Source organism: Gorilla gorilla, chromosome 9, assembly GCF_029281585.2.
Source record: "Gorilla gorilla gorilla isolate KB3781 chromosome 9, NHGRI_mGorGor1-v2.1_pri, whole genome shotgun sequence".
Classification (NCBI taxonomy): domain Eukaryota; kingdom Metazoa; phylum Chordata; class Mammalia; order Primates; family Hominidae; genus Gorilla; species Gorilla gorilla.
The window spans coordinates 127,611,571-127,633,757 of NC_073233.2; the positions used below are offsets into that span (position 1 = coordinate 127,611,571).

The 22,187-nt window shown below is 54.6% G+C and overlaps 1 protein-coding gene across 2 annotated transcripts in view; it reads right to left on the reverse strand.

Moving 5' to 3' along the window:
• Positions 1-22,187, reverse strand: part of NECTIN1 (nectin cell adhesion molecule 1) — a 68,373-nt gene that overhangs the window by 7,482 nt on the left and 38,704 nt on the right. The window contains exons 2-6 of one of the 2 annotated variants that reach the window (XM_031016188.3): positions 9,995-10,345; positions 9,135-9,437; positions 8,682-8,799; positions 6,736-6,887; positions 988-6,224 (exon numbers count right to left, since the gene is read on the reverse strand). In XM_031016188.3, coding sequence (XP_030872048.1) covers positions 6,169-6,224; positions 6,736-6,887; positions 8,682-8,799; positions 9,135-9,437; positions 9,995-10,345 — 980 coding nt within the window. In that variant the 3' untranslated portion in view covers positions 988-6,168. Of the gene's footprint in view, positions 1-987; positions 6,225-6,735; positions 6,888-8,681; positions 8,800-9,134; positions 9,438-9,994; positions 10,346-22,187 lie in introns of those variants that run through there. The other variant, XM_031016186.3, reaches the window with a different exon arrangement.

Sequence of the window (22,187 nt, forward strand, 5' to 3'; positions counted from 1 at the left end):
CTTCAAAGCTTCCATCATGCAACTGTATCTTGGGTTTGGTCAACTCACCTTCCTTGCTGTCCTTGTTATCCAAGTTGATTCCTTACTGCAAGCCTTTACACATGCAGTTTGCCCCGCCAGGAGTGCCTTTCCTCATCCTCCCTCCCCACCGCTTGCACTTCTCCAGCCCCTTCTTCAGGAGCCTTCTCTTCTCCAGTTTACCGTGATCTTTTTCTCTTTCGAATTTTTATGTACTAATGGTCTGCACCTCTCATTCTGGTTGCGACAATTGCTAAGGTCATTCCATTAATCACATACTGACATAGCATAGTAAAGCCTGTATAAATTGCAAATAAATGCAAATTAGAAGTTACCATGGCTGGCTCTGGTCCTTCTGCCAGTTTTCAAATGGCTAAAGTTCTTCTCTTCTGCAGGAATGAGGACAGGGTTTGAGGAAGTGGCAGCCTCATGATCATTTGGGATTGACTCATTTCAGTGTGTTGCAGTAGTCTATAAGCTCACTATTGTTACTTTTGTGCTTTCTTCAACAGCAGAGACCCAATAAAAAATAAAGCTCTTCTACATTTTCCTCAACTAGGTTGAATTTTCTGGACCTCTCAAGCCACATCATTGCAGTATGGTAGAGTGTACAGTCTTATCTGTTTCACAGGAATGACTGGTGTCCCAACTAGTTTGTAAGTTATAATTGAAAATGCAGGCTGGGCACAGTGGCTCATGCCTGTAATCCCAGCACTTTGGGAGGCCGAGGCGGATGGATCACCTAAGGTCAGGAGTTCAAGACCAGCCTTACCAACATGGTGAAACCTCGTCTCTACTAAAAATACAAAAATTAGCCAGGTGTAGTGATGGGTGCCTGTAATCCCAGCTACTTGGGAGGCTGAGGCAGGAGAATTGCTTGAGCCTGGGAGGTGGAGGTTGCAGTGAGCCAAGTTTGTGCCATTGCACTCCAGCCTGGGCAACAGTGCAAGACTCCGTCTCAAAAAAAAAAAAAAAATGCACCTTGAACCTGATCTCTTCTCACCATCTCCATCACTACCACCCTGATCCAAGATACTCTCATCTTTCATCTGGATTATTGATTGCAATAGCTGCCTAACTGCTTTCCTGATTCCACCCTTTCCCTCTGTGGACTGTTTTCCACACAGCAGCCAGACAAATCCTGTTGAAGTGTAAGTCATATCTGCTCAGAGCCCTCCAATGACTCTCCCTAGAGCCTTAACATGCTCTGCGTGCCCTACGCCCCGCCCCACCTCTGAAGACATCTGTTCCCGCTTTCCTGCAGGCTTGCCCTACTCCTGGCACACACTGCATGGGCTGCCCTGCCCCCTGGAAGCCACTTCCCCAGGGGCCCCAGGTTCACTCCTTTACCCTCTTTGGGACACAGCTCAAATAGCCCCTTCTCATCAAGACCTTCCCCAACTACCCTATTTAAAACTGCAGCTCATAAGCCCACTCCACCTGTGTGGTCCCCAGTACTTGGGATCCCCTTACTCTCTTTTTTTTCCTCCTCAATGTCACCTTCAAAATTACTACTTTTTTTTTTTTTTTTTGAGATGGAGTCTTGCTCTGTCGCCCAGGCTGGAGCACAGTGGCACCATCTTGGCTCACTGCAACCTCCGCCTCCCGGGTTCAAGCGATTCTCCTGCCTCAGCCTCCTGAGTAGCTGGGATTACAGGCATGTGCCACCACGCCTGGCTAATTTTTGTAATTTCAGTAGAGACGGGGGTTTCACCATGTTGGCCAGGCTGATCTCAAACTCCTGACCTCAGATGATCCACCCGCCTCAGCCTCCCAAAGTGCTGGGATTACAGGTGTGGGCCACCGCGCCCAGCCTACATATTTTTTAAAAATGTATTTTATCTATTGTCTTTCCTCCTATGCGAAAACGTAAGCTCCACAAGGATAGGGACTTTTTGTCTGTTTTGCTCATGGATTTATACCAAGCACCTAGACTGCTTGTCATGTGGCCAATGTTCAAGAAATATCTGTTGAACGACAGAATGAATTCTACAATGGCAAGATTATGTCTTAGAGATAAGCCTTGTTCTAGGCAGAGCAAGTATTATAAGGAGAGACTCGAATAAACCTGCATGGGGCCCACTGGGACCTTGTTTCTCTGGAGTGGGTGACAGGAGGAGTGGTGTGGTGGCTTGGGACCAGATGACACTAGGCTTTTTTTCTCCTCCAGGCCTTCTGTTTAATTTTTTTCCTAAGTCCTTTTTTTTTTTTTTGAGACAGAGTCTCGCTCCATCGCCTGGGCTGGAGTGCAGTGGCACAATCTCGGCTCACTGCAACCTCCGCCTCCCAGGCTCAAGCAATTCTTATGCCTCAGCCACCTGAGTAGTTGGGACTACAGGCACGCACTGCCACACCCGGCTAATATTTTGTAGAGACGGGGTTTCACAATGTTGGCCAGGCTGGTCTCGAACTCCTGATCTCAAGTGGTCTGCCACCTTGGCCTCCCAAAGTGCTGGGATTACAGGTGTGAGCCACCACACCTAGCCAACTTTTTTCCTTAAGTCCTAAGGAGGTTTACTCTTTCCTGGGGATCTTTTGGGACCAAAGAACCCTGGTTATTTTGTTTAGGGCTGGGCCTGTGTAGTAGCAGCAGAATGGCTGGGATGACCTTCCAGCATCAAAGACTTTCGAGTGAGGATACTGAGTGAGGGAGAGAAGAAAGGAGAAGCATGGGGATCTAACTCATTTGCAAGCAGAAGGGGCTGTCTGGCGTGGAGTGGAGCATCCTCCCCTCCCCCTCCATCCCTCCAGCTGTTACACTCAGCCAGTAGCTCCTGTCTCTGTGCCAGGAGCAGAGCTGCAAGGGCCGCAGCTGGGAGGAGAGAGAAGAGCCAGGCCACAGGGTCATTTGTGTTTGCTGGCAGGGGCCCAGCCAGCCTCCCTCACATCCTCTTACAAAGGGAGCAGCTTGTCCCTATTCCTGAAGGGTTGTAACCTCTCTTCTGGGGTCCCTGGCTGGCCAGGACAGTGGGGAAGTGGGGGCTCTGCATGCCTTTGGGGTCCTGGTTCTCTGACTGAGGTGGGTGGGCTGGTGCTGGGGGCTTTGGATAGATCTGAGGTGGAGTGAAGTGTTAGGGCTTACAGTCTGGATCTAGGATCTGGAGGTTTGGGGTCAAAGAGAATGTTTGGGTTTGCCTCCAAAACCAATGCCTGGCGCTTCCTCAGGCAGGAAATGCTCCGGCATCAGATTAGGCCTGGAAGCTGCAAGAACTACACCTCCCAGCATGCAGTGCAGCCAGCCACAGGGAGAGTGGGGAGGCCTGGGGTCCACCTCTGGGAAGCCCTTCTGTCCATCTGCAGCTGCAGCAGCTGTGCCTCGTGTCAGACCATCAGGCAGGGCCTCGGCAAGCTGGGGGAGAACCGAATCCTCCCAGAGGCACAGATGCAGCTGCCTTCTCAGACCTCCCAACACACTGCCATTCGCTGGCTCAGAGAATGGCACGTTGCCACGGCACAGCCACGGGCTCCCACATGCACACTCAGCATGCTGACGGAGCCTGCTCACACTGGTTCACATTTACATGCCCAGAGACACATGTCCATACCATGGCTGGGCATGCATACTTGCAGGCTCACACCTGCCTCCCTTCCAGGACACTGGCCTTCAAGGCCCGCAACTCTGGGTCTGAAGAACTCCAGGACTGATGGGCAGACTGTGACCCTCACCCGCAAGGGATGAGCCTGGGCTTCACTGGAAATGTGAGTTGGGACAGACGCCTTGCACCCTGGGATAGGAGTGGGAATGGACATCCTACACCCTGGCAGCCTCCCTGTCCTGCTCTTGGGAGTGGCGAGAGGCTGGGTCCCAGCTGGAGAGGCCTGGCCTGTCTCCTCCCGACACCCACAGGGATAGAGGCTGCCTCATTTGTTTTTTTTCAGTCTGGTGGAGGCTGCACCCTGGGCCTCTCCTCACCTTGTCTTACCCCAGAGGGAGAAGGGAGGAAGCTTCATTTTGTGACCACTGGGCCCACCCCATGAAACTGCTCCTCTGTGTAAGGGCCTCTGAAAGGGGTTCTCTGGGGCCTGTGCCCATGAAGCACACAGATTCTGTCTGGTCCATCTCCTCGGTGCCCCCATCGCCACAGCCACGGCCTGGGCCTGTTGTTTCCCACTAGGGACTCACTCATGGTGGCAGCTCCTAACGGGTGTCCCGGTGCCATCCACACAGCCCCCTGAGTGCTCAGTCTAACCCACACACCTCGCCACGGTGCTTCCTGGCTGAGAGCCCTTCAGAGAATCCCTGTGGCCAACAGAGAGAAGGCCTTGCTCCTTCCTCCCTGCCCACTCTGCTCCAGCCATTTTCCTTCCCATGCTTCCCTGGCCTGGGCATCCCGCCCTCTAGCCCTGCCTACTCACTCATCTCCCAGCAACCACTCAGTGCTCCTTCCTCAGGGGCCCAGGTCCCCAAGAAGCCATGCCAAAGCGAGTCTGCGCAGGTGTGCAGTGGCCCAGCACACACGTGTTCTGCATATGCGTGTCCCTCCAGCACACCCCCTGCTGCCCACCTTCTGCCCTGCCCCAGTCACTCCTCATTTCCCTTTCCAGATGTGCCCAGGGCAAAGTTATTACCCGAACGAATGCCCAGAATGAAAAATTAAATTTCCACTTATCCCTCTCGCTCATGCATTCCCTCCGGACCAGTGGGGCTTAGAGCAAGGGCATGGCTGTGCCCTGCAGGGTGGGCTTCCCAGAGAATGTGGCAGGCACGGGCCGACGTGGGATGGAGGGTGGTGAGGTCAGCTGCTGCTTGGAAATTGCCTGAGAGCACAAGAACAAACAGCCCTGAGAAGGCTCAGGCCAACTCCCTGAGTCCTCTGGAGGGGGCTGAGAGTCCCTTCCGAGAGAGGCCAGCCGCTCAGCGCCTGGGCCTATCAATGATTCAGTAAGTGCCATGCGTCCCTGGCTCCTGCCTAATGGGGCTGCCAGCGAGAGCCATGTTGTGTCCCTCTTCCAGCTGGGACCCTAGGTGGCCCAGCCCTCCTGCCCCCAGCCCACACCCCTCACACGTTGATAGCCCACCATCAGGGGAAGGTATCACCGCACAGGGAGTACTGCATGATCGTAAGAAGCCTGAGACAAGTGTGAGTATCCCCATATCAGAGGTTAGGAAGCCAAGGCTCAGAGAGGTGAAGCACTTGCTCAAGGCCACACAGCTAGGAAGAGCCAGTGTGTGAACACTTAGGCCGGGTCTGTGCTGTCCCCCATGTGACAGTGCCTCCCTGAGGGGTGGTCATGTTCCCTATGGCCACTCCACATGGAACACAGGCCCTGCCCTTCCCACCTCCCCCTTGACTCCCCCAGTATCTCAGAGCTGGAGCTTGGGTAACCATGAGGCTCATTTCGAGCTCTACTTGGACCTTCCCCGCTGGGGAGAAGTGTGTGACACCGGCCCCTTCCACCTGCCAACCCGTGGAAACCCCCCAGCTTTCCCCAGGCTCCAACCCTGATGCTCCTCCTCCTATGACCAGTCTCGGGACCAAGTCCAGAGATTGCAGACAACAGCAGGTGGCTCCACACTCCCGCCCCTGGGTGAGAGACGTGACAGAACGGCTCTGAGGACAGGTAGGCGCAGACCCTGGACAACTTCACATGGCTCTTTCTGCAGCTGTGTCCTAAATATACCCACAAATGAGGTCTCCCACTCCCGAGACACTGGCTCAGAGCTCATGAATCCTCGTGGCTTGCAGGTGTGCAGTGGCTTTGTGGCCGGAGCCCAGCAACTGCCGACCAGTCTTCTGTGTCCCTGAGCATGTTACTTCCTATATCTCAGTCACAGTGGGACACCACTTCCTTTTTTAAGACACTCGGTCACCTTGTCACCCTGCAGATAGCTCAGGTCCACTGTAAAAGATGCTCCCCCTGTGAAGTTGTGATGGCAGTTTACCCCTGTGTGGACTTGTTTTGATGCTTCCATTAATAATAATGATAATGATGGAGGTCAGGGTAATAATCACGGAGCATTGGCCATTTATTGACAGACTGATCTGTGCTAGGTGCTTGACCTACATCACGTAGAATTCTGACAACAGCCCTTCAAGGTACATCATACTGTCCCCGTTTTACAGATTGGAGGTGGGGGGGCCCTGTCCAGGGTCACAGCTGTCTGACATCAAGCCCATGCTCCTTTCACGTCCCAGGTGAAGCCTCTCCTCAGAACATCCTAGCTCTTGTCCTCCCTTTGCCCGGATAGATAAGTTGACAGAAAGCTGCAGGGAAAGCTCAGTTGCAGGGCACACAAAGCACTATGGCTTTGGGCTACATCTTCGCTTTCTCTCCAGTCTCCCTGCTTGAGGTAAGCCTCACTTTCTGGCCCATGAAGAGGTCCTCAACCACAGGTGCAGAGCTTGGAGGAGATGAGCTCCACCTGCAAACCTATCCCCACCATGCCAGCATCCCACAGCGTGTTCTGCTGGCAGATCCACAGGCAGGCTCTATTGGCCCCCAAAACAGCATTGCTGTAAACAGCACTTCCTTCTTCCCTCTCGGAGCCTTCCTCCTGCCCCTCTCTGATTGGGGGTCACCCTGACTGTCTCATTTGCACCCTTTAATGAAAGAAAGAGAAAAGCAAAGCAAAACCGATGGCCAGAGCTCAAGGGAGAACTAGAGAAGCAGGAAAAGGAGATAATCTTCCTGCAGTGGCATTGCTCAAAGGTGAGGGATGCAGGTGGCGAAGGAACCCGTGGGTGCGGAGAGGCTGGGGAGGATGCAGCTTCCTACCTGTGATATTGACCTCCACCTGGCCTGAGCGTGTGCCGATGGGGTTGGTGGCCTCACAGATGTAGGTCCCTGCCAGGCTGTAGTTGATGGGTCCCTTGAAGAAGAGGGTTCTGTTCTGGGCCTCCACACCCTTGGGGAGAGAGCCATTCAGCCTGTGGGAAGTGGGAGACACAGCGTAGGGTTATGACTCTCCAGCCTCAAGAAGCTGTTCCTGGGTCACCCACTTGGCTCCAGGCACCCTAGACCTTTTGCTGAGCTTGTGTGGTAGAGTCTGTCTTTGAAGGAAGAAAAATAATAATAATAATCTCTTTCACTTGGTAGTTTTATATTATTCAGCTTTTCATATTTGATCATAATATGGGAATATAGGCAGGCTAGGTAGGTGCCGGTCCCACTTAATAGATGAAACCTGAGGTTCAAGGCCAGGGAACCACAGCTAGCAGGCAGCAGCATGGGAGCTCCAGCCAAATCTCGGGACTCCTGGTAAAGTGCTCTTTCTACTTTCTATTCACGTCTCATGGTTGTTGGTCCTTGGTCTCCTGGGCAGCTGGTTAATAATACAGATGCCAGCCGGGTGTGGTGGCTCACGCCTGTAATCCCAGCACTTTGGGAGGCCGAGGCAGGCGGATCACACGGTCAGGAGTTTGAGACCAGCTTGGCCAATATGGTGAAACCCCATCTCTACTAAAAGTACAAAAATTAGCTGGGCGTGGTGGTGCACGCCTGTAGTCCCAGTTACTCGGGAGGGTGAGGCAGAAGAACTGCTTGAACCTGGGAGGCGGAGGTTGCAGTGAGCCGAGATTGCGCCATTGCACTCCAGCCTGGGTGACAGAGTGAAAATCCGTCTCAAAGAAAAAAAAAAAAAAATAATAATACAGATGCCTTGGTTCTAACCCCAGATCTCCTGAAATAGAACCACTGGGGCAAAGACCTGGGAATCTGTATTTGACAAGCCACTCAGGTAACGAGATAGGAAGTATGTTCCATTCCACTACTTTGTGTTTTTGCTGGGAATGTCACAGGACCTTTTCATGTGGGAAGTGACTTGCAAATTTGCCAAGGATAAAGGATCTTCTTCCTTCCTCCTGACCCTCAAAGGCCACAAAGCTATTCTGTTGAACCTAGCAGCTCCTGGGTCCGCAGAGCTGAAACCAGCCAGCAGGCTCTGCCCACTCACACCTTCAGAAGCACTTTTTATTCCAGGAAGTGGAGGATCATAGGTAGGGCATACCAGTGCCCTCTGCTCCCCAGAAAAAGAAGACAGACTCCTTCTGGGCAGCTGTCTCCTGGCCACCCATATCAACCTTCTCCTTGGTTCCCCACGTCCCTGTCTTTCTGTGTGTTCCATCCAGCTCTTCTCTGGGAAGAGCCTTGGCCCCAGCTGTCAGAGCCGGCTGGAGGGGAGAAGGCGAAGGCAAGGCAAGGTGAAGGCCGTGAGGCCAAGAAGGGGATGGTGGGCCGCAGGGCACATGCTCCATAAGCACAGGCATTCTAGGCTGGCTGCTGCCTCCTCCCCAAGAATCTGGGGGTGCCAGAGAGAAGGAATAGGAACAAAGAAAGAGCTGAGATGCTCCAGAACACCGGCTTCCCTGGGGACACCTCGATAAAAATAAATACCGGGGGGTTGGGGTGGGAGTGACTCAGGCTGAATCACCAAAGGAAAATGACAAAACTCTTTATTAGGAAGAGGGAGGGAAGCAGATCACAAGGGAAACCCCTCTGGCAGAATGGCTTGTTCCATTGACCCTGACACTGTCACACATGGACGTAATGTATATGTGTGTGTTGGGGGTGGGGGTTGTTCTCTCATGGCCCCGCTTCTTACTGAGCCCAGACCCTAATTTCTTCCCTGCCTAAAGGCTCCTGGAGGTAGGGTGGTTGCCCCTCATCACCCGTGGTCCCGTCAGCTGTCTTCCAAGGTGACTGGTCAGCCCTGCAGCACTTACGTGGTCCAGTGGTACTCAGTGGCTGGGGGGTTAGCATCAGCTTTGCAGGTGAGCTTCACGTCCATCCGCTGCAGGTACCAGTTGCCATCAAACCCCTCAATGGTTACCTCAGGCTCATCTGTGGGGCAAGGGATGTTTGAAGAGGGTGAGGTCAGGAGAGCGGGACTTAGAACAAGGGAACTTCAGCCAGGAAGGGATGGAAGGAGCAGTGGCATGGAAACAGCCAGGAGAGAGGGAAGTGTGGGTGGGAGGGTGGCGATCACAGAGCCCGGGAGTGGAAACAGGAGGGGGACAGGGAAGGAGGAGAGAAAACGAGCAAAGGGAGGAGATAGGGGAGACAGGAGGGGAGAAGAAAGCACCCCCAGAAAGAGAAAGGGAGGAGAAAGGAGAGGAGGAGGGAGGAGGGACAGTGGCGCCCACCCCAGGAGGCCCCTGGCAGCCAGCCCTGCTCACACTGCACGTTGAGAGTGAGGCTTTCCTTGAAGCGGTCCATGTGGTAGTTGACGATGCAGGCCAAGGACTGCTGGTGGGCTTCCCTGCTGGGCACCAGGCGGTAGCGGCTGATGACCGTCACTGTGCCATTGGGGTTCCGGATCTCCTGGTACTCTGCCTCACCTTTTAACCGAGTTTCCCAGGATACCACACTGGGAGGCTTCCCATTGGCTGAGGTGCAGGTGGCCACCAGGACCTTGTCATCCTGCCCCTTCTTGGCTCGAAGCACTGCCTGGGTACCCTCTATCCAATTGGTGGGTTTGGCTGCGAGGAAGCAGAGAGAGTGATGGGACTAGCCCTGTTGACTTGTCCAAGATGCACCGGCCAAAAGGGTGTGGCGTCCGTCAGGCCTTGTCTTCAGGTCCCCTTGGCCATCCCTGCCTCTCAGCTGTGCTGCACCAAAGACTGTCCCAGAACCTCTTGCAGGAAGTTCATCATGTCTAATGTTATGTCCTCCCTGCCCTACTAGTCATATCCCTGTCATCGAGCTTAGGCCTCCTAGAGTCCCAGCATGTCTAAGGCAAGCAGCGCAGGTGGCTCCTTTCCTTACCGTGGTGTCTGATGCTGCTGCCAGCACAGTGCCTTGTGGGCTTCAACCTGAAGAATCACGTTCCCCACTGTCTAGAGATAAGCCCCTGCCCCTAATCCCTAGTGAATTGTGGGGTGGCCTGGCTAGAAGGGACTGGAAGCCTCATGCCTAGAATGATGGCAGCATGCCCACCCAAGGGGGATGTCTGGGGTCATTGAGGCATCCTGAGGATGGCCATGCCCCGAGGTCACAGGCCTCTGGATGAACAGGGAGGGGGCCCAGGGCAGCTTACCCATCACCGTGAGATTGAGCTGGCTTTCTCGATTGCCCGTAGGGAAGGTAGCAAACTCGCAGATGTAGACACCCTCATCCTCCAACTCCAGGCGGGAGAGGCGGATAGTGCCATCGGTGAAGGAGGGCCGCAGGAATTCCACACGCTCGCGGTAGGGAGCCAGCACGGACACGCCCATGGATGGGTTGTAGATGGCCACATTCTGCTTGGAGCCATTGGTGGACTTCTGCCATGTGACCTGGGTGATCTTCACGCTGGGAAGCGGGTTGGCAAAGCTGCAGTGCAGAACCACGTCTGTGCCAATGAAGCCATACATGGAGTCGTTCACCTGGACCACCTGGGAGTGGGCGCCTGGCCAGGAGGATGGCAGGAAGTGGTCAGTGTCAGGCACAGCCTCCCCCCACCCACACAGTTCCCTGTGCTCTGGCCTTGTCTTTTATAGCAGTCATTATTGTTTTTATTCTGATTGTAAAAATATTAATTACTTGTTATAAAAACACTCTAGGCAACACTGAAAAATCATGAGAAGAAAGTGACAACATCCCATGATCCTTCCGCTCAGGATAATCTTGAAGGATCTATCTCCTTTTACTTTATATCTGTGTATATCCACATAACCATCTATCTATTTTAAAAAGTCAGAATCATGCTGTACATATTATCCCATAAGCTGCTTTTTTACTTAGGGATAGATTATAAACATCACTCTGTGTTAGTAAACATACGTCTGCACCCTCGTTTTTGGTTGCTTTTCGAGCAGAGCCCCAGCCTAGGAGCCATGAACTGGCTGCTTTGTCTTCCTGAGCCTTGGTTTCCTCCTCTGTTAAATGGGGTGGAGAATCCAGTCCTCTCTACCTCACGAGGTTACTGGGGGAAACAAATGGCGTGATGGACGAGAAGGTGCGTCAGAGGCAGGAGGCTCTGGATGAGCTCGAAGGCCCACGGTGGCTGTCGTCATGGCCACCCCTGCTGTCTTCTTCCTTGCAGCTGAGTCCCCATCCCCTGGGGTGCACTAGCTGGGCCCCTCTTACCCAGCTAGGCAGAGGGAAGCGGGCACTGCATAAGGCCAGGCCTCCGCTGGCTCCCCATGGCCTTCACAGCCAAATGTAAATGCCTTCTCTTGGCAAGACCTCCTTGCACCTGCCTCTTGTCCACATCTCTCCATCAGCCACACTTTCCCACCGTACCAGACTGGGCCCATCCTCAGAACATGCCATGTTCCCGGTTTCCTTCCCTCTTCCTCCCATTTATTCAGCCACGATTTGCCGAGTGACATATTCCAGGATCTAGTGTGAGCATTTGGGTCATATCAAGGAGCAACTGAGTCCCGGCCTCCATGGAGCACAGAGCCTATCCACCCAACACTCCTAGACTCTTACCCAGGCAGCTCCCTCCACCTAGATGGCCCTTCCCCTTCTCCACCTGTGGATGGCCCCCTGAGGCCACCTCCTCCTGGGAGCTTCCCTGATCTTCCCCACCAGAGCTAACCTGGCCACCTCTAGCTTGGCTCTTTCCTGCCTCGGAAGGTGGTGGTTACACATCTGATTTCTCCACCAGACTGTGAACTCCTCCAAGGGCAGGGTCTGTCCTTTCCATCTCTGTATCCCCAGTGCCCAGCGCAGCATCTGGCACGTAGTAGATGCTAGTAAATATTTGTTACTACACAAATTGCAATGGAAGTCAAGAGAGCAGACATTTGCAAGAAGGAGGGAGTGAAATTCCCTCCAGTCTCCACATGGGTTGTGTTATCCCCTTTAGAATGTCCTTTGTTTGGGCTTCCTTACCCCTGAACTTGGCTCAGCTCCCTTAACGTGGGGCAGCTGTCCTCAGCACTAGGCTGTACCCTCCAGCTCTCTCCTGAGTCCTGCAACTCCCCACAAGCCGTGTCCTTGCTGTCATTTGTATACTTCATGTCTTTGTATCCTTACTTCACTCACTTTATTGAGCGTCATCAATAGCATTAATAACACCAGGACCTGTACTGACCCAAGGCAGGGGGAGGATCTAAATGACCCCCCAAGGGAGTCTCGGATCCAAGAGTGGGAATCTGGGGCTTACGCTCACTCACCTCCTCAGCGTGACGGGGATATTGTAGCAACACAGGCTCCTCTGAGGGCCCCAAAACCCATGGTCAGTGCAGTAAGTTGCTCCCCTCTCTTCCGCTCGAGAGGCCACAGGCCAGGTCTCTAGGTCACTGCAGTATCCCTGGTGCTCAGCATAAAGTAGCTACTCAATAAATGCTTGCTGAATAAGTCTATCTTTGGCTTCACCAAGCCAGGCCCTGCCGTGTTCTGAAAGTTTCCCTGAGGTTCCCCCTTCTCTGTGCTGATTCACATCCACACAGCACTTCAAGGTCCATCAGGCCTATCCCCACCCTCACTCCTCCAGCTGTTCCCTCTGTCAGCCTGTGGGGTGCTTCGGAGCTGATGCTTCCTGGGCAGAGGCCCCATGGGTTGGGAATACGATGGGAGAAGTATCCAGCCATGAGTTGGGAGGGCTGGGCTGTAGCCTGCTTCTGCCTTTAGCAGGCAGTGGGACCGTGGCCAGTCACCTCCCCTTTCTGAGCCCTATCTTCCTCCTCTGTAAGGCAGCAGGCTGGCCTCCCGAGTCCCAGTGGTCCTCCTGGCCCTAACTGTCTGATGGCAAGCCCAGTGCAGCTGTGGCCCCACTCCAGATACAGTTCCATGGTGAGGTCAGTGGGCCAGACGGCCCAGCACTCTTGCTGACGGGCTAGTTGGCAAGCAGCTAAGCCCTAGGCCCTCTCCAGCAGGATAATTGGGTGCTCCCCACCCCTCCCCCAGCCTGCTGGAGGCTGCCCAGTGGCTGAGATAATGTGGGCATAATTGGGGAACTTGCGCCACACAAAGCTAGGAACAGGAAAAGCCAGTTGGGAGGGCTTGGGCCCCAGGTGAGAGCGCAGGGAAGGGGTGTGGGCTCCAGGAGCCATTTTGGGATTGGTGCCATGCATGGTGGACCTGCAACGGGACACGGCCCTCTGAGCCCCTGCAATCCTGTCTCCTCTCATCCCCTGAAGGTGTGGAGGCAGGCAGGGCACAGTCCCTGGGGCACAGGCTGACATTCATTGTCTGAGTCTTCAGTGGTGACCTCACCCTCAGAGCTGTGTCAATGCCAGGAGGGGAGACGGCTGATAGCGGCCAGGCATGGGGTGGGGAGGGTGCTGCAAGGTGGCCGGGCACCCCAGAGGCCCCCTTACATCTACCAATCCTCACCAGGCAGGGGCGGCCCACGTCTATGTTGGGGTGGAGGTTGCTCTTTTCTGTCCACTGTGGCACTCCCAGAAGCAACCACATGGTGGGGAAGTGAAGGACGTTCCTAGCCTCTCTCTTACTGGGCACCAAGTGGGTGCCCCTCGTCCTGGACATTTTTGCCCTGGTGATGGGCAGGGTGGGGTGGGGCAGGGAGAATCTTTAAGGAGCAGGTACAGACTCACTTTGGTGTTTGCCTCTTTGCTACATCTGACTGCTAGCAGGGCCAGGGGAGGTGACCCAGGGGGTGAGCATAAGGGAGCTCTTGGAGCAAGGGGCTTAGGGTCATTGAGGGTGGGGACTGGATCCCAGAGTTCTAGAGTTGGGAGGTGCTGGAAGATTGGAAAGGCCTAAAAACTCCACTTCTCCACTCCAGACTTAGGGACCGGGAACCCAAGCCTCTTATTAGGGGCTGCCTGCCTTGGTCCAAGGACTCAGGGTCGGGGAGAAGGACCCTCATTCTTTAGATTGGGAGGTTTTCAGAGGGGGAGCAGAGTCCAGGTGACTCTAACAGGCGGGTTAGAATGTTAGAGTCAACAGAGGAGCAGGGATCACCACCGGAAAGAAAGAAAGAGCTGGATGGGGGCAAGAATCCTGGAACAGGTGGGCCATGAGAAGGGACCAGGATTGATAAAAGGCAGCCTGCTCCAGGGACAGGCAGCAGAAATAGGGGCTTAAAGACTGCACAGCCCCTCTCCTTGCCAAGCTTCTCCAGACACTGCAGCCTTGACAACCTGAAAGCTGAGCTAGCGTCTCCCACCTTCTGAAGGGCTGTTCTGTCACCGCCCTGTCAGGCAGCATGGTGGGGCTGTTAGGAGCCCGGCAGTAGGGGGTTGCATTCCACCTCTGCCACTGATGAGCTGTGCAACCTTGGCCAAATGACTTAACCTCTCTGTAGCTCAGTTTGCACCAAGGTTGCACATCTATAAGATGGGGATTATAATAGTTAATACCTGCCCTATAAAACTGCTGTAAGGATTAAAAGAGGGAGTCCATGGGAAACTCAGAAAGCAGCACTTAGGACAAATGAAAGGCTCATTAGATGCTAGCTTCCATCATCATCATCACCATCATCTTTCATCTATGAAGCAACAGGCCTCCCTCCCTGGAACTTCATTCAGCAAATATTTGCTAAGCACCTACTCCATACTGGACACTGTAGGGAGTGCTACTAGGCGCCCTTCTTCCAGGACGCCCTTGTGACTGTCATCTCTTCCTACTCAGCTGACAGTTCTATTAATACCCCAATAACATGTAACACTGACCTGTACCCCTTTATTTTCTACTTCCTGGCATATGTGTCTAGCCTGTCTACTGTCTCCCAACCAATTGTAAGCCCCTGCAGGAGATGAAAGGAGCAGGCCTGGCCTTGGGTTGAGTTGACCATGTCACGCCTGACACTGGCAGGATCCAGGGCTTGGGGAGTTCCCTGCTGACTTTCTCTGATTCCCTAAGCAGTCAGGGCTGGTCCACAGAACACATCCTGTCTCCTTCCCCGCAGGTTCCCTCTTACATGAGAAGCAGAGGCTGGCCCAGATGTGGGAACTGGGACCACTAAAATGGTAGCATATTGGAGCTTGATGGATCATGCAATCCATCATTTACAACGACTGGAGGGATTAGGTCACCTGTCCAGGGACACAGAACAGCAGCACCCAGCCCAGTGCTTTCCCACCCTGCCACAAAAACAGACTCTGGCTCAACCTAACTCCCTGGGGCCTCCATTGCCCCTTGTGAGAAATGGCACAAACAACAGCTACAATACTGGGGTGGCCACTGCATCTGCAGGTCACCTGACTGGGTGTCAGGTGATAGGTCAGAAACAGGGGCTTTGGGGATCCCGGGTATGTGTGTGTATGTGTGTATGTGTGTGTGTGTGTGTGTGTGTGTGTGTGTGGGCACTTGCAGGAGGCTGCTATGTGCTGAGCAATAAGAGCTAGAGAGGTGGGGAGTGAAGGGCAGAGGCATCCATAGAACCTGTGCCCTCAGCAGAGGGGCTCTTGCATCCCACAGATATCAAAAGAATCAGTCTTTTTTTCTTTTTCCTGACCTCAAGCACTGCCTATATTCTCCCTGACCACCCTATGAGCTCCAGGATCTGGGACCCATGCCCCTGGGGCTTGTTCTCAAGTGCCTCAGTTTCCCCACTAGAGCTCAGGTTGGGCAGTCCAGGCTGCCTCGCTTCCCAGAAGTGCTGAGCCAGCATGACGGGCCTCAGGCCGGCCCCCTGAGACGTCACAGACCTGCAAACGCCTGAGCTCAGCAACAAAACACAAAGGCTCCTCAGTTGTGGCGGACAAACCTGCTCCCCAAGGCCCTGCCTGCCGTGGAGCTCATCCGCAGGCCAGTGCCACAGGTTCCCACGCAGCGGGGTGTGGCACACTTCGCTCCCCACATACCCACTTAAAGCAGTTTCTCTTCCTGCCCTTTTAAACCCCAGACCCCTCTCTTCCTAGCCAAGCAGGCTGGAACTGGGCTCAGGGGTAGGTGAAAGTGGGTACCTAGGTGAGGCGAGGGGGATTCGGGGCTTCCTGGCATAAACTACTTCTTTTGTCCTGGCTGTGCCAGCCCACCCCAGCCCCTCCTTTCCTGAGACTCTGCCTGGGGGCCTTGAAGTGGCTGGGCAGGGGCAGCCAACTTGGCCTGGAGTAAAGTGGCGGTACATTGCAGAGAGGGAGTGGGTCTGTGTGCACGTGTGTGTCTGAGGTGGGTGCTGGGCTCCCCCATAAGGGCCTCTGTGAAATCGATATACTTCGGGATGCATTTCTAGGGCTTTCCAGGGATGCTCCCACCCCCACCCCAGGAACTGGCAGAAGGGGACAGGATGTCCGGTGAGAAACCGGCTAAGTGGTAAGTGGGAGTGACTCACCCACTGGGAGGGGCAGGGCCTCCATCTGAAACCCTGCTGAGGCAGCACAGTGACCTAAAGGTTATAGGCCCCCTCCTCCCAGTGCAGGCGCTTCCCCGAATGTCAGCTCCCAGGGCTGGCCAGCTCCATACCTTCTGAAGCCAAGGCCAGCTCCGCCTGGGAGAGAGGCCTGTGTGGAGGAGTGTGCAATCAGGACACCCATTCCCTTTCTGGGGTCCCCTCCTTTCACAGGTTTTGCCAATCAGTGTCACCTAGACTCCGATCATTCTGTCAGCAAAACCCAGAGGGACATGGCTCTCACTGAGCTTGTCCTGTCTCATTTCCCCATTAGTCCAGGAGATTCACGGGTGCCCAGGCTGCCCCCTCCTGCCTCCAGACTCCCCTCTACACTCAGGATGGGGAGGAGGGCTCAGCAAGGAAGCAGAAGCAGACCCAGCAGACCCAGTTCTTGTCCTGGTGCTCCAGCCACCTTTCCCTGGGGCTAGGCACAGTCTGGACTTGAGTCCGGCCTGGCCTTGCACTGCTGTTAGTCTGGCATCTCTGTCTCCCCTGCTGCCTGCAGTGCAGAGACTTTGGCTGGTGGGAGGTGCTGATAACATCCCATGAGCCCACAGTCAGGGGCTAATTGCTACCATCCAAGTCAGTGCCTCCGCCCCTCCTTTGGGGTCACAAAAACTGCCGATGTTTTCCTCTTGCCTGATGACCCCCCAACTCCCCACATGGAGCTGTTTAATGATGGGCTGTGGAGCTGGCACCCGGCGCCTTGGGCGGGTAAGCACAGTGCGTGGGAGAGGAGGGGGCACGGCGGCCTGGGAAAAGCCCCGAGAAGGAGCCAGCGCGGGAGCCCAGGATCTTCCAGACAGGCCAGGCTGGCCCCGCTCTGCTGCCCCGGGGTGGCAGCAGTGATGGGGGTGCTCTGGCAAGTCCCACCTCCCTCCAGCAGGACAGGCTGGGGTCAGAGATGAGTCAGGGAGCTGAGTTTTGCCTTCTCCCACCAGGTGGCTGAGGACACCTGGATTCTGTCCTGCAGGCCTGTTTCATGCTGGCTGCCCCATCGCCATGGCCCATCATGGGGCCAGTCCTGAGCCAGCCTCTGACTCCATTGTGGCACCCCAGGAACACAGAGCCTCTCTCTTGGCCCTGCCTGCCTCTAGCCTTCAAGACATCACCTCTTGGATCACTCTCCTGTACCTGCCACCTTTGCTCTGTTCACCTGGACACTGAGAGAGGCGAGCTCTGGTCCCCACTACTTGCTCATTGTTTTTCTGTATGGCCTTGGATAGGGTGGTTTCCTTTGCTGTAAAATGGGGAATATTGGCTCTGATGACCTTGGGGGACTGCACTTTGGACATGACCTGTCCAGCTCTCTCTGACCCAGCTGTGCCTTTGCCTTGGATCAACTTCTGGGGACCTATCTACCAAGTGGCTGCTCTGTCTCTCTACACTGCCCAGCTCTTCCAGGAAGACCTCCCAGGTTAAGTGGGATGCCAGGAAAATCCAGGCCACAGCATGGCAAAGCTGGAGCACACAGGGACTCTCCTACAGTCAAGTAATCACCAAGTCTTCCTGATGCCAGCTCCTAAACAGCTTTTGAATTCCTCTTGATTTTCCAGCCCCGCTGGTCCTGATTCAAACTTCCTAAGCCTTCTCCCACTAGTGCATACCTCCCTCCACCTCACCTCCGGCAGTCTCCCTTTCTTATTTTCTCAATACTCACAGGCTGGGACTTTGCACTAGCCCTTTCCTTTGAACCTTAGCACCTGCCATCTCTTGCCTCCCTCCATTTCCCCAAGCCTTGCCCCTTGTCCAGGCCAACATCATCCCTTCCCTAGTCCACTGCTGCATCACGCTAAGTCTACAGTCTCCTGCCTCCAGCTCCACCCTGAAACTCCTTCACTCAGCTGCCAGAGGAATCTCTGTAAAATGCAAATCACTTACTACTTCAGACCCTCCCATGGTATCCTGCAGCCCTCAGGATGAAGTTTTTCCGGGCTCTAGACCCTATCTTGGGCATCCCCAACCTCCAGCCACTTCCTCTCCCAACTTTCTCTCTCTTCCTTGCCACACTTAACAATCCGGTCGGTTGAGGTTGCTGCCTCGGCGAAAACAGCACCACTCCCCCGTTACCTGCGCAAGTCCTTTTCATTCCTCCCGGAATCACCTTAGAGTTGACTTTCAAGGGGGAGGCTTCCCGGAGCCTTCCTCTTCCCACCTCCATGGATTGCGTGTTCCTGCACCCCCAGGGTCCCAGTATCTCGGCTCACACCTGTCCTAGCGTTTCTCATACTGAGTTTGGAAAAGGCCAGGACTTGAATGAACCCAGTGCCTGGCACATGGGAAACACAGGGGGCCCAAGCGGCAGGTGGAAAAGGCTGTGAGCAGCTGGGGGCCTGAGCCAGGGTTAGCCATTTCTCAGGTCTGACTGCAGCTTCCTGGAAACTGCATATTACCCAAAAGGCAGAAATGGAAAGTGAGGCCTCACACCTGCATGGAAGGGAAGCAGGTCAGGGTCCGAATCTTCTCCTTCCTTGACTGAAAGCAGGAAGCCACATCCTAACAGGGGGAAGGTTGGCCCGATCCCTCGCCCACCTCCAACCCCACGACTTCTGCTTGCTTCCCTGAGACATTTCTCCATTGCTTTCCTCTCTCCTCTGCCCCAGTTCCCAGCACCTAGGCCCTCTTCCTTCCTCACGCCAGACCATAAGGTGACAAACATTTTTCTCACCCAAGCAAACTCCATCCCTGAGGCCCTGCTCTGGAGATCTTAGCCTTGTTTGTGTCTGCACTCCCTGGTTCATCACCCCTCCCACCACCGCTGGGGCTTCTGCTGTCCCAGCCTTTCATGGTCTGGCCAACCTGGAACCCCCTGGCTCTGAGGCCAAGATTCAGGCAGGTCCCATTGTCTGCCGCTGATGCCAACCCTCTCCACCCCAGCTGCAGCAAACGACACTGTCTTGTAGCAGACACGGCAGCCTGGATTTCCCTCGGCAAGTGTGCATTTTTAATGACACATTTTGGGGAGTGTAGGCAGCAGCCTCTTTGGAAGGCTAGTGTGGGGGTGGGAGAGGCGGGGGGCTGCCGAGAAAGCAGAGGGAGAATTCCCCAGGCTTCCCCGGAGAATCTTTTAAAAGCTCAGTATTGACATCTGCATTGTCTCAGCCCTGCAGGCTTCATGCTGATGTTCAACACCTGTTTGGAAGCAGAGGGTTCTCGATCTGCCTCATCCCAGGAGGGGCCTGTGGGACCACCCCAGCGCCCAACCCTCCCGATGCCCTGTCCAGCTATGGGCAGCTGCCTGCTCGGATGGCCGGGGGGGTGAGTGGAAGGCAGTGGGGGAAGGTATACAATGCCTACCTGCAGGGAACACTCATTCTAATAGGGATGGGGTGGGAGCTCTAGGGGTTGTGTAGAAGGCCTGACAGATGAGAGATTAAGAGGAACATGGGGCGGCGGGGGACAGTAGAAAGTAATCTGTGAGCGCTGACTTTGAATTCAGATAGACCTGGGTTTGTGTCTGCTGCTTTTTAGCTGGTTGACTTTGAGAAAGGTGCATTAATCTCTCCATGCCTCAGTTTCCTCATGTATAAAATGGGGCCAATAATAGTACTATCTCCTAGGGCTGATTTGAGGATCCAAAGAAATAATTCAGTTTTGCTTTTGGCGTAGTGCTTGGCCCATAGCTATGCTACACAAGCAGTTGTATTATTTGCTAGGAGAAAGAACCTACCTAGAAATCATGTGCTCTGGTTCCCTGATTCCCATCCCGGCTCTAAGCCCACCCTGTGATCCTGAGCAGACCCCTGCAGTGATGAGGCTACTCCCCCAGGGCACGAATGAACTCTGCACCAATGACATTTTGGAGGGGGGGACTGTCCTATTGTGGGGGGCTGTCCTGTGTGTTGCAGAAGTTTAGCAAGATCCCTGGCCTCTACCCAAGTGCACCCCCTCCATTTGTGATGACAAAATAACCACAGACATTGCTGCATCTCCCATGGCAGGCAAAATCATCCCTGGGTAAGACCACTGGCCTAGAGGAAGGGAGTAAAGCTCAGGCAGGGATGGTGGAGCTCACGAGGGACATGCAGGGCTGGCTGTGGCAAGCTGGTGCAGAGAGGAGTGGGAAACATAGTTGGGGGGCACTCTGGTGGGGAACTGTCCTTGTTTGTCCAGGGACAGAGGGTCCAGAAGTGGCTGGGAACAGGGCTGGAGAGCCTGGGCTCTGTAGGAGGGGCAGTGAGTTGTGTTTGGGGGAGACAGGTAGAGAGAACAGGGTCCTCTGGGGAGCTGGCTGTCAGAATATGGGTTATAGAGTGGCATGTGTGTCCTCAGAGGATGCAAGAGGGTGGGTAGGGGCAGCAAGGGGAGGGACACAGGGGACACGCGGTGCGGTGTTGTGAGCACCTTTAGACAGGGAGGGGAGGGAGGCTGCCAAGGTAGGGGCTGCGCTAGGTTTCTAAGAGCTGAAACAAAGTCAGGCAGCGTCTTCCTTCGGCTGGTAAACTGCTATCATTTTGGAAGGATTTTCACCTCATTTGGTTTCTGCTTAAGTGAAATCCACAACATGTGTTCTGTGCATTAGTGGAGTGTTTGTGCTTAATTAGTGGCAAATTCTTTCATATTAAAGTCATTAAGTTTTGCCGTTTGTGCTCCTCACCCTGGGCCTGGTTCTCCTGGCTTTTCTTTGAACACAGGAGGGCCTGATTGCAGACTTGCAGGTGGTTCCAGCCTCGCAGCCTCAGGAGCAGCACACACACGTGCACGCGCACCTTCCCTGTGGCATTCAGACCCTACAGCACCAGCCCTTGAGCCCGTCCCACCCAGGGCTGGCATCTGGCACTCCCAGCACTTCCATCCATGCCCCAGGCACCTCCTGCTCCTAGGCAAGGCTTTGGAGTCAGAATTCTGCCTGCCCAGAGGCACTCTGCTGTGGGAGGGAGCTGCAAAGTGAGGGACTATGGGTTCAGGCTTCAGGGTGTGGGTGGGGCCCTGCTGCTGAAGGGGCAATGAGGAGAAGGCAACCTGACTGTTCAGAAGGTTGGCCCTGCACATTCCAACCAGGCAGCAGGGCTAGGAGCTCCGTGCACACTGCCAGAGCAGCAGGTGGGGGCCACTGGAGCAACATTGGGACGGAGGGCTCTCGACCCCATCCCCTCAAGAAGGCCTTGGTCTCACCAATCCCCACTGCAATGATCCCTGAAATAATACTTTGTAGCCACAGCACAGTGGTGACCTTGAACTCTTGGACAGCGAGTGGGGATCAGTGACCAGGGCCCCAGAGCAATCTCTTCCCTCCACCTGCTTCCAAAGCAGCTTGAGAAGGAGGTATCTGCATAGGCACCAAACCTGCTATTTCATTTCTGGGCAGAACTCACAGGTCTAGACCCAATGAGCGATACTGCATTCAAATTGCACGTAAGGTCTGGGTTAGACATAACATTCCCAGGTGGGGCTGGGCCTTCTGCTGAACCCTTCCCTGTATGGATGATACAAGAACTGCACCAGGCCTTGGCACAAGGTGCTCAGGGCCTCTTCTGTACCTGGACTTAGGCGGTGCCAGGAAAGGGAGCTGTGATGCTGGAGGAGACAGCCGGAGCTCCTTTCCTCGCAGCCCCTCCTTGGTGAAACGTCACCCTGCAGTGTCTCATGTGGCACAACCATGGACTGAGACCCCAGCAGGCCAGCCTCTCTTTCCATGTCTCCTGGCTCAGGGCTGTCTCCATCCAAAAAAAAAAAAAAAAAAAAAAGGCTTCCTTGCTTCCTTGCCACCCTGTGAGCTCTGCTCCTGGATCACAGACCTCAGAGCTGGGGGGTGGCAGTCTCTATCCGATGTGATTCAATGACCAGGGGCTGGGGCCAGAAAAAAAAGGGGATGGGAAACGGAACTAGCAAAGGCTTAAAGTTGAGTTTTCTCTTGACTTCTTCAGCTAGTGTGGCCCCACGAGCCCCCACCAAAGGGTCTCCAGCAGTGCTGCTGGAGGTAGGCCAGGAGGGCAGGTCCCCCAGGCACCAGCAGATCAGGGCCTCAGGACTGCTGGGGTAAGAGGCAAAACCCCGGCCC